Source organism: Pinus tabuliformis, chromosome 3_2, assembly GCF_031772625.1.
Source record: "Pinus tabuliformis cultivar Carrire ecotype Pingquan chromosome 3_2, CPIR1, whole genome shotgun sequence".
Taxonomy (NCBI): Eukaryota; Viridiplantae; Streptophyta; class Pinopsida; order Pinales; family Pinaceae; genus Pinus; species Pinus tabuliformis.
The window spans coordinates 458,656,549-458,669,658 of NC_142302.1; the positions used below are offsets into that span (position 1 = coordinate 458,656,549).

Sequence of the window (13,110 nt, forward strand, 5' to 3'; positions counted from 1 at the left end):
ATAATGGCAAAGAGAAATTTGAAGCTAAACAAAAGAAATGCTTTCATCAATTCACTAAGATGTTCAATAACAGGTTTAAACAAGACTAACACTAGTTCTTTTGGCATAATGGATAAACTCCTCAAAAAATGCCAAAGCCTAGCACTAGTTGCTTTGACATAGAAAGAATAAACTCCTCAAATTTTATTTTATTTTTCAATCATCTGATAAATAACAATCTAGTTTTCTGGAGTAGTTAATGGTCCAAAATGAAACCAAAAAATAAAGTTTAATTTGCTTGAAGAGTTTTTTTTTTCCAACTATGGTTCACGCTTATTTGTTCAAGCCTAACCCCAAGGGGTTAAAGAGATTTGATCATCTGACCTTCCAATTAGCAAGATACTTAGCAACGAGAACTCAACCACTTGAACTATATTGTGAGGAATTTGTATATATATATATATATATATATATATAGAGAGAGAGAGAGAGAGAGAGAGAGAGAGAGAGATAAGGCTTCCTGAAAATCCCTACTAAATATTTGGGGGGTTTTTCCAAATAAAAATTTATGAAGATAAATCATGATGTTTTTGCATATATCATAAAAGTGTTGTTTGTATTTACTTTCCCATAAGATAACACAATAATCCTAAATAGTTTGTTGATGGTTGAGATAATAACTCCATTCCATCAACAAAAATGAAACTTGAGGCTATAACAACATCCATGCAATAAGACCTTTGTCAAACAAAGTATCCTAGGGAGGGAAGATCGGATCGCTACCTCTACTGATGGCAAGCAAAGGATTCAAACCCTCGCCATTCACCCGCATCTGCAAGATAACTTTGAGCTTCAGGCTTCGATACTTCACACAATGGGGCCAGAATTTGATGGTCTGTGGGTCGGATCCCGTGCTCGGAGCGTGGAAAACGAAGCAGGGACTGCGAATGACGCCTTGTCTCCAGGCTACGGACGTTCTTGTTTGGCATGAAACCCTTACCGTTCCACACGATTTCACTTGCAATTACAGTTATTTTCTCATTGACGACCAGCAAAACGTTCTCAGGTCGGAAACCGGCAAATGCCATGCTTTCGCTCTCCCTCAAGGCCTCCCTGACGGAGCCTCTGTCGAAATTTACGATCTCTGGCAGGTATTTATCAATTTCATCATTATAATTATCTCTACCTTTCCATATTATGTCACATTGGAGCATATATGCTTCTACAGCGAGGAGATGGCTAGGGTTCCTGGAATGAACAACGACGTCACTGATGCACTACATCAACCAGACCGGCCAGAGATATACCTAGCAACAGATCCATTGCCCACAAGACGGTGCGAGAGTGGATAGGGGCCGACGGGCCTGCTGCATCCCAGTATTCAACTGGACAGGGGAGGTCCTACACAAATGTATGGAAGCCGACTATAGCGGACCCAGTAAAACTTGACGCAGTGGCTGGGTACTTGAAAAATGACCCTTACAAACCAAATCCAGAGGAACCACGGCGCGGACAGAATGCAAAAATCAGTGTTGCATTTGGGTTCACAGAGAAAACACCCAATTCAATAGATCGTGGCCCCAAAAAGGTTGTTTCAAGATGTATGGGTGAAGATCTGATTCAAATCTTCATCAAATTGATAGGGGCAGACATCACTGCATGCGGCTCAAAAAGGGGCTGAATATTCAAGAGTTAAAGAAGGAAATCCGAATTCAACTTGGAACCCCCACAAAATACCGAAATCTGATATATATAGGACGTAGTCTACAGGATATCCATACACTTTAGGAATATGGTATCATCAATGATTCAACTATAATTCTTAATTTGAGACTGTGTGGCGGATGCAATGGAGCCAGTTCAAAAAATACAGGTTCCTTTCGTGACGCAGTCAAAGGAAAGGAAAAAATGCAACACAAACCAGCACCAATACCAGAGCTACCAGGTCCCTATATTGTGGAACAAAAACTGGAATCTCCAATGCTCCAAGTAACTCTGCCGAAGTTAACTAATCTACACATTCATCTATCCAAAAATGTTGTTATCTATAGATTTAATGGGTTCTAGCCAAAATCCAATGCTCTACATTAATGGATCTTCTCCACATGGTCACCTAACTGTGAAATTCACCTATGCTCAAAAGGTTTTTTCATAGTTAGATTCAACATAGAACAGGAACGTGATAGTATTATCAATCAGGGGCCTCGGTTTTGGGGCAATGCTAGCCTCTTCACCAACCCTGGTTTTCTGATTTTGATGCAAATACTATGAAAGTCTCAACAATGCATGTTTGGGCAAGGCTACATAACCGCGCTCTACACTTTTGGCATCACAAAGTTTTAATAGCCATTGGGAATTCCTTGGGGAAATTCCTAAAAATAGATGAAGACAGAGTTATCAGGGAAATTTTCACATTTGCCAGAATATGTGTAGAAGTGGACTTGAGTCAAGGGCTACCTGATCACATTACATTGAACTATAATAATACACTGAGGACACAACCGCTTGACTATGATAATACAACATTCAGATTCCGCAGTTGCATGCAAACAGGGCATCTCCAATACACCTGCCCACTGGCCAGAAAGGACCCCAAAGGCAATAAGAAACAACAAAAAAAGCCCAAAGGGTGGCAACATACCGACTTGCTGGAAGAAGAGGACATGCAGACAGAACCTACAAGGAACCAATCAGAACCTGACATACAAATGGGACAAAAATATACACAGGAAGAAAATACCCCAGATACGCATTTGGGGCCAGACAATATGAAACAGCAACAAGAACTTCAGCTGGAAGTAAGCGGCATCAAATGAACTCATGGATCTGAAGGATCAGAATCTAACAAAGAACATCCAATGAACATAATGGAAAACCAGTTAGCTATAATTGCACCCACTCCCAACTCTGAAGGTTGCCGAAGGGTGGAGAAGAAGAAGGGTAGAAAAGTATAGGCCAGTTGGAATTTATTTTTTCTTTTATATTGTAACCTTTGTTTCTTGTCATTACAGGGACAACCATCTACATATGCTTTAAGCATCTAGAAAATGTAATTTTTTCATATGAATAAAATTACAACTTTTTCCACGGGAAAAAAAACATCCATGAGATAATTAGACATAGAAAAACCTTTTTCAAACCCACGAAGGGAAGTTGAAGATAACTTAATGGCTTATGCTAAATTCTTAGACATAATATCTTCCCAATTAAATTTTTTCAACTGCTTATGAATTCCATATATGAGAGGAAACCATTCCATTTTATAATGTCCAAGATTTGCTTCTCCATATAGTTTAGAAAGCATCTTGGCTATATATCTAAAAGGTTTTTTTGAATATTGCATTGGGTAATCTTTTCATGTTTTAAATTTGCATCCCTCTAGGTCATGGAGCCAAATCTAAATGACTAAACTATAATCCTTCTTCTTCTCATTGAGAATATCGTTACGTAATTCATCCAAAAAATATTTGTTAAATAACATTTCAAGAGGATTAATCTTCTAAATGGCATTAAGGACTTCAAGTTTCCAGGAGGCAAAAACATTGTGATTTTCATCAACAATAGAGCAAGTTGGAATATGGGCATGATTTAAAATCCAACTTATCATATCGTAATATGGAAAAATGTTTTTCCTGGCTATGATTTTATGCAATTAAGTTTTTCTAGTTGCTATGCAATTCAATTTTTGTAATTGCTTCAGAGTCTAAAGAAGATTCATCATCTGAGTTCTTTGAGGCTACCCATTTTCATTTTTCAAAGAAATTAAAAAAAAATCCCATGTAATATTACCTATCTCCTGAGTTTTAAAAGTCGTATATGCGATGAGGAATGGATTTAAGTTGGAATCCTCAAGTCTTGGGGTTTTTGCTACTTTCATTTTCATTTTAGTTTCTCAGGCCGCATTTTTGGAAGCTTGTGCCTTCCCTTTCTTAACCATTTTATAACTTGTAACAGAGAAAAAAGAGTAATAATAAAATGAATTTACAAAAAATGGGTGGTGTAAATTCAATAAATCAAAACATGCTTAAAACTAACTAGAAAATGCATATTTTATAAGAATTAACTATTCTTTTGCATAAATCAAGAGTTTAACGCACAAAAAACGAAAGGATATTTTAAGCCAAAAAAACCATATTATTGCATTTAACAACTTCTCGAAAGAAACAAGGGTGAAACTATTGAAAATATTGGGAAATTAAAAATCCTATAATGTGTGTATTTGTTCATTAATGCTTATTAAATTTGATATGAAATTCAATTGTTTATCAACTCATGAAATGAGGATGTACTCGGGTGATCGCAAGGTCAGGGAATTTTATTTTAGTTTAACACTTTAATGGACACCCATCCTCCAACTACCCTACTTCAGGTTTTATTTAAAGCAAATGATAATAAAGAAAAATGATGTGAAAAACAATGAAATGACTCACCTAGTCGAAAGGTCCAGATAGTTGGGAAGTTGGGAAGTTAGGGAGTTGAAAGAATATGAAATCACATCTTGTGAGCTTGGAAGGTTCGAAAGTTAGGAGGTCCAGAGTAATAATAAATTTTTATTTATTATTTTATTATTTTAAAAAATGAATATGTTTTTTTAAGCAATTTATAAAATAAAATTCAAAATTCAAAATTTTTGAAAGTTTCCTATTTTTATTAATAAAAAAATGGGGGTTGTTGTAGGCCTAACAACACCCTTGTGATAATACACTAGCTCCCTTTCACCTCCATGATATCCAGACATATTCATATGTATCCAAAAAAATCCATAGTCCTAAATATCTTGTGTGAGTTGCCTCCACTAAGTTGAATAACCATCGGTGGAGCCTCTTGGAGTGAATGAGGGGAATGAACAACCGATTCCCCTTATTTATTCACATAATGTGGCTATCTATTGTCTAGAGCGGCATGCCCCTTGGGGATCAAGTTTTATTTGGTATTTTTTACCATGGTTAAGGAATTGATATGAGCATACAACTTGATTTTTAATCAAAACCTCAAGCACAAGGATGCCTACAAGTTTAGCCCAATAATTAGCCTCTATATTGAACTCCCTTTTTATGTGGAAATAGAAAATGTTTATTTTTTTAATCAAGGAGCAAAGATGGTTGCCAACTTGGCACAATTATAGACAAACTCAATATAGCTAAAAAAAGACCCATGAGGTGTAGACCAATTGGTTTACGTGGGTTTAGTCCATGCGAGGACATAGGTTTAAACCTCGTGGGGAGGGGTTGAGGATGGAAGCCACTTTGGTGAATTAAACTTCGCAAGGGGCCTCCAGCCTTGACCGAGTGTCGTACAATTTTGGGGATAACCATCCCATTATGGGTAGATCTATATTCTTCCATCCAATAAAAGAGTCAACCCCAACCTAGAAATAACTTTAAAAAAACAAAAAACATAACTATAAAAAAAGAAAAAATGTTTAAATTTCTATTACAATATAAATCTTTTAATTAAATTATAGTAAAATGGATAATTCAATGATAATAATCCAAGCTCCCATGAATGAGAAATAAAATATTATTTATTCAAACCTATAACAAAAGTTGGAGAAAGAACTATTTATAACCATTTCCAAAAGCTTAACTTTTAAATGATTTGTCGTATTTCACTTTATTGTGTTGGTGATGTGAAAAAATGTAGGTGCACACTTTCTTTCTGTAATAATTATTTAATAAAAATATATGCTATTAAACAAAGTAAAGAAATGAATGTAGAAGAGGCTTTTATTGAATTATTTATATAATAGAAAACTACAAATTCACCCATACAATATAGAACGAGATGAGATGATGACATATATACATGTACATACTTGCCAATGTAAAAAAACATGATGCAAAAACAGTGACCATCAAATCAGAATTAATACATAGGGCAACCATCCACTTGGATACCCTTAGCAGTGGGGCACATAGCTAAAGGGCAATGCTCCCCACTTGTTCCCCACCAATTTATAGATATGTTTTCCATACCCAAGGCAAAGTATAGCAGTATAGCCATAAAAGCCAAACCAGCATCCAGGCCTGCAGAGAGCACATAATTGTAACGCTGCCACCAAGCCTTGCGATATTTAAAGATAAAATAGTTGAAAATGGTGCCAACGGTGATCCAAGATGTGTAATTGACTGTAGTGGCTGGAGGCATAATGGCTGTAGATCCCAACATAACTGGCATGTTGATTAGAAGAATCCACTTGACATTTGGAAAGGCCTTGTGCACCAACCACACTAAAAATGGAGCAGCTGCCCCACCCAAGAAGAACCAATTTAACTGGGGATACATTCCAAGTTTGCCAAATATCCTTTCGGGACCAGCCAAACCCCATATGACTGATGCATCGAAGAACACATGATCATTGGGACATGTCCATGGGCTACTTGGAGACAAAATATCTATTCGGCATATATCTTTCACAGAGTCCAACATCCACCATGCAACTCCCAAGTTGACTGTTCCAGCCACTAATGTGCTTATAAACTGCATTACATCCACAAAAAATCAGTAAACATAACAGAACTAATGTGGGCAGCCACTAACTTGATCTTCTGCAAATAAAGTAAATATGGAAATTTCATTCTGATTTTCTAAAAAATGGAATACCTTGTTCTAAAGAACCAGAATTCTAAGGTGTATCTATAATATATGGTGTTTATTTATAATATGTTTGGAAAGTTTCATAATGGTAAAGAGAAATTTGAAGCTAAACAAAAGCAATGCTAGATCTTAGACTTTTGTGAACCATAATGATAATGAGATTGTCTTTTGGATTAATCACATCATGACTATTTGGTCGATATTTTGAGCCATCTAATGTGGTTTTGAACCTTTGTCCCTAGGATGAACCACATTAAATGGTTGGAAACTTCCACCAAGTCATCATGATGTGTGATTAGTCCAAAAACAATCTCAAAAATAATTTTTTTATCAATTTACCAAAATGTTCAATAACAAGTTTAAACAAAACTAACAATAGTTCTTTTGGCAGACAGAATAAACTCCTCAACAAATGCCAAAGCCTAACACCAGTTCCTTTGACACTAAAAGAATAATGGTTTTTCAATCATCTGATAAATAAAAATCTAGTTTTCTGGAGCAGTGAATGGTCCAAAATGAAAGGAAAAATAATGTTTAATTTGGTAGAACAGTGGTTATTACTCATTTTTAAATTATTTGTGCTTCAATATGAAATTACTATCTGGACCTCTTCCAATGGAGGGTTAAAATGGTATTAGAATTGCAGAGCAGAAAAACAAAAAGTAATGTTTATGTTTATAAGTTGAATTTTTCCATCTCAAGTATGAATTTAACATGAGATCTGAGGGATCAAATTTTTTCAAGTACAAGTTTTAGAGTGTAAAATTTTATTATTTAAATTTTATTTTCAAATATTAAATAAATTATATATAAATACGAAATAAAAGTAATTTTTATTTTTATTTTTATTTTTATTTTAAAGAAAGCAGACCATCATACTTACATATCTCATACTAAACTGTAGAATAAACTTCTAAACTCAATAACATTAACATACCTGTACAAGGAACATAGAACGTGGTGGGATTTTCATGTAATGGCCGAGGTTGAAGTCTGACAGGAAAGCAAGTGCCTGTTGCATACTCGTGTAACCATAGACCTTGAAGCAAACATTAGCAATAGGCTTCCCAGGGAGGATATATCCCATTGTGTATTCGGTGATAATGTTCAAGCCTGGTTGCTGTGCCGAAACAAAATAAGAAGATAAAGTATACAAAACAACCAATAAAATTTCATCTCAAGCAAACTGAAAATCCATGTACTTACCTGATTAGTAGTAGCATTGATGATACCTATGGGAAGAGTGAAAGATGAAGCTATAGCACAGGCAAAAAGTAAACCCCACCATGGTAGTTGTATCACTTCCTTGTAAACCTCGCAGAGTACGATGGCAACAGCCAGATTCCCACACAAGAGAGTGTAGAACCACCACTTTGGGATATCAGGGTATTTGCGCATCAATTTAGTATGGATGTCAGGCTTATCGTTTTTGGATGCTGCTACAGTACGCTCCCATATTTCCCTGCATCATAATAATGTCAACGATTACTGTAATTAATAATAATGTCAATGTCTATGTCTATTATAATTACTGAGCATCTAGATTGCGGATTTATTATTCTAAAATATTCTAGAAATTTATAATCAAACATTTTTACATTTAATTAGAAATCAACCTTCTCAAAAAAAACATAACGAAAGTCAAATCAATAAAGAATCAGAACTTACTTCCCGTAGAACAGAGCGACATGGGTAACTGTAGAAGCAATGGTGGCAAATCCAAACGCATAAGCGAGAGAAAAAAACAAACTTAGATGTATCTGACCACTCTGATTGTACGCAGCAAGATCCAGCTCAAATTTATCGTTCAAAATCGCTGAAATATTATAGTTTTGACCTTGGGCATTGTACAAATCCGAGCTGAACAGAGGAAAAGCCTTTGAATTGTACATGTTAGTGCCCCAATAAGCAAGAGGGACTGCAAAGTATACTACGAAGACATAACCAGCCATGACATTCATAATGGCAAAGAATGGAGAAACCAGAGGACTGAACAAGAAGGCTGCGATGGTGCTCCAATCGAAAGCAAAGGCACCCAGTCCGAGGCCACTCGTGCCAGAGCCAATCTGCTGTGCTTTGACAGAGTGAGGCCAAATCCAACAAATCCAGGATACGCTGGTCAGGGTGGAGAATAGAAAACCGGGGAATACATAATAACTAAAGCTGCAGGTCATGGCAATGAAGAAGAATGTATCACGAGACATCCCCTTTCCTTGGTGTTTTTCATGCAATACCCTGCATGTCAAACACAGAACCTTCTCTATTACCAATTCTCACAGTATAATTAAATGAAAAGTAACTTAATAGGGGACTGGTTAATTATTATTTTTCAATTTCATCAGATTTATGTTTCTGAATTTGATAAGAAAAAATAATTAAGCTCAGAGATTCATTCTGCTGTCCAGCACGAAGATACGAAGGTGATATGTAATTGCCTCTGGATTAGAGGCTCATTTTGCTGCCCAGCACCGAAGTATGAAGGTGGTATGTAATTCTCTCTATACTCATTTTACATAGGTGGTTAAGATGGATTTATATTATAGGTGGTTAAGATGGATTTATATTAATCAAATCGTAGATTTATTAACATAAACATGATTTACTTAAAACACATTTATACCGGAACAAAGTCAAATTTAATAAAGAATATAAGAGTAATATGTAATTCCCTTAATATGTAATTCCCTCTAGACTCATATTACATCAATACTTAAAATAAATTTATATTAATTAAATTTAACCTATCAAATAATAGATCTATTAACATAAACATAATTTACTTAAAACACACTTTAAAAAAACTTTATTTATACCGGAACAGGGTCACCTGGACCAGTGTGCTAGGCCACCACATATGTGCAGGTTCTACAACATACTTATGAAGCAGTCCAGCCCATCCATATCCTAACACCTGATTCATCACAGCACAGTATCAAAGACTGATAAATTTACATATATGCATTCACAAAGATGGAAATGAAATCACATACTTAATAAAACATTAAAATTCTAATGGTTTGTATATTTGGTTAGAAAAAATCTGGGTTTATAAAGTTAAACATCAAACTGGTGTGAGGTTGGTTTTTTGTTTCATCAAAAAAATCCTTTCCCTTTGGATCTTCTTTTGATATCCCTTTGGATCTTATCTGTTTCGGATCTTATTTGTTTCAATAAGTGTATATACTCTATTTTCCTACTCAATTTTTTAAATTTAAATTTGTAAACGAAAGGTATATACTCTATTTCTCTACTCTATTTTTTGAGTTTAAATTTATAAAATTTCTAAAACAAAACACACATTTTTTCCTTTGCTCTATCTCTTAGAATTTAAATTTGTAGACTTTATTAAAAAAACACATGTTTTGCCCCACTATACTCGATTAATAACTTCCTCCGTGTGATTAATCGTTGATAATCTAAAAAAAACACACCTGAGTTGTTACTACAATGAGCCAAGCTGGTAAAAAGGAGATATTCCTCCTGTAGAAGGCCTTAATGATGTTGAAAATGCCCACTGCGTAGGCCGATCCATTACCGAAGGCACACCCTGCAGTGGCAAAGATTGTGATGAGGACATGCTCTTTCATATTGAAGGGTCCTGGATTCAGAGACACCTCCCCTAACAGAGGCACCCTGAATGTCCGCGTTGGCAGAGCCGAGGCCATGAAACGCCCAAGGGGAAGGGCTGCCACCTGCACTGAAATCTGTGTGATGATAAGTGGTGCCTTCCTGTAACTGAAGAATTGGTTCAAAAACGAGAGCAGCACGCATGAAAGCATCCCCAGAACCCACATTCGAAATGTCCATACAGGAAGAGTAGGATCGTCTTCTGTACTCACAGTCATTGCAACCTCCTCCACTGGTGAATTCTCATTCTCCTCCTCTTTACTCACTTCCAATGATCTCTCCGTTGCCATTCTAATTCTAATTCTCTACACCACAGCAACAAAGAGGTATTTAGACCTGAATAGCCTGGCCTAACTTATAAGGATAGGCTGAGATCTTTGTGAGCTGATCTATTCACCCTTTTGGTAGAAAAAAAAAATTAATTAATTAATAATTAATATAGTGTTTAATCACATTGGGATATATATTTATAATTTTATAAATCCAGAATAAATTTATAAAAATTTATATATAAATAGAAAATAAAATATTAAATTATATATATAATTAATAAAACTATATAAAATAAATGGATGGTGAATACAAATAGACATCAATCCACGTATTTGGTAATCCATTTCATATTACTTAGATTTAAAAAAGCAATAGAAATTAATTTAAATTATAATTTTTTTTATAATTATTATTGTTATTGGCCTAGTTTAACTTATAGAGGAAATGGCATTTTTCATGACGTTAATCCATCTCATATGACTTAGATTTAAAAAAGTAATAGAAATTAATTTAAATTGTAATCTTTTTTTAATTATTATTGTTATTGGCCTCATCTAACTTATAGAGAAAATGCATTTTTCATGACATTTTTTCTAGTTAATTCTAATCAAAATATGAGAGTCTGAGTGAAAAAGACTATATAATATATAAGTTAGACTAAGCAATTGTTATTAATTATAACAAGAATTAATATATGAGTTTAAGATATATATTCAAAAAAGCATGTAAAAATATTATTAACTATGGAGATTCACTCCCACTTTACCATGTATATTCTTAACTTCTAAGTAGTTTCATCAATACCACATATGACAGGTGTTGATATGACATGTTCTTCAATTAATTAATTTGAAAAAAATAATAATTAATAATTAGAGATAAATCTTAACCTTTAATTTATGAATATTCTGGCATATTCTAGGGAGGTTAAATATTTACCATCCACCTAATAATTACTGATAATTAATTTAAAATTCTAGAATTTATGTTATCAAATAGACATGCCTATTAGCTTAATTAATAAGTTTACATGGTATGATTGACTTCCGAATTATTAAAATAAATAAGATATTTTACAAACTATCTCTATGTTAGAATTACCATTTTGAGGGCAATGATGAAGTTTGCATGGTGTTACTGACTTCAAAAGTAGTTATGTATTTTATTTTCTTTAATTAAATTGATTAATTAAAAAGAAAAAGAAAAACATATAAATGTGTCATATAAACATGGGTTATGCTTTACTTGGCCTGTGGTATTAGTAAGTCATGGCATTGTAGCAATGCCTATTGAGTGGGGGATGGTGGGGTGAGGGTAGCACAAGATTCGAAACCAAGATCTCTGGTTCAGTGAAACTTCATTCCACGACCATCACCACTTGATCTACCCTAGGCCAACAAAATGTTGTTACATGTTTATTTTATTTTATTTTATTAATTAAATAAATATATATATGCTTAACTATACACACACACATATATAGATAGATAGTCTGTCACTGAGTTGATCTATCCACCCCTTTAATAGAAAATAAAATAATTATTAATAGTTTTAATTATATCTTGATATAAAATTATATTTTTATAAAATCAAAACAATTTATAAAAATTTATATGTAAATATTAAATAAAATATTAAATTATATATAAAATTAATAAAATTATATAAAATAAAATTTATATAAAAAAATAAAATATTTTTCTATATAAACATAAAATAAAATATTAAATTATATAAAATAAATGGTTGGTGAATACAAATAGACATCAATCCATGATAAAACACCTATTTTGTAATCCTTACTTAAATTTTAAAAAGTGATAGAAATCAATTTAGATTATAACTTTTTTTTTAATTATTATTGTTATTGGCTAGTCTAACTTATAGACGAAAAGGCATTTTTTCACCATATTTTTTCTTGTTAATTTTAATTGAAATCTGATAGACATTTTTAAAAACTTGAGTTTAAATTGTTTAATTTAAATTATTGCATTTGTATAATTAGAGTGCCCCGGGTTTTTTAGTGCTTTGAATCTCATCCAAAAAATCTTGAAATTGTATTGCCCGATTTTGGTGAATTCTAGTGAAAAATGCTATATCATCTATAAGTTAGACTATGCAGGTGTTATTAATTATAACAAGAATTAATATTTGAGCTTAATATATATATATATATATATATATATATATATATATATATATCTAAAAAAAACATGTAACAACTACACAATTGTTATTAATTATAACAAATTAATATATGAGTTTAACATATATATTTAAGAAAACATGTAACAATATTCTTAACTATGAAGATTCACTCCCACTTTACCATATATATTTTTAACTTCTAAGTAGTTTTTCTTACAATGCCATGGCTCATCAATACCACATGCACTTTACCATGAATATTCTTAACTTCTAAGTAATTTTTCTTACAATACCATGGCTCATCAATACCACATGCCCAATATGACAGGCGTTGATATGATATTTTCTTCAATTAATTAATTTGAAAAAACAATTTGAAAAAAAATAATTAATAACTAGAGATAAATCTTAATCTTTGATTTGTATTATTTACATTCTATGATTGACTTCCAATCCATTAAAATTCAAATAAGATCTTTCACAAAT

The 13,110-nt window shown here is 33.2% G+C and overlaps 1 protein-coding gene across 1 annotated transcript; it reads right to left on the reverse strand.

The window, feature by feature from the left end:
* Positions 1-5,803: 5,803 nt before the first annotated feature.
* On the reverse strand, positions 5,804-12,856 carry LOC149181277 (oligopeptide transporter 4-like). Its single transcript, XM_089418296.1, has 7 exons — positions 12,842-12,856; positions 10,008-10,457; positions 9,390-9,487; positions 8,245-8,811; positions 7,783-8,038; positions 7,514-7,696; positions 5,804-6,459 (listed from the first exon to the last, which is right to left on the reverse strand). Exons 1-7 carry the CDS (start codon positions 12,854-12,856, stop codon positions 5,845-5,847), a joined length of 2,184 nt encoding a protein of 727 aa, XP_089274422.1. The 3' UTR covers positions 5,804-5,844.
* Between the last annotated feature and the right edge of the window lie 254 nt (positions 12,857-13,110).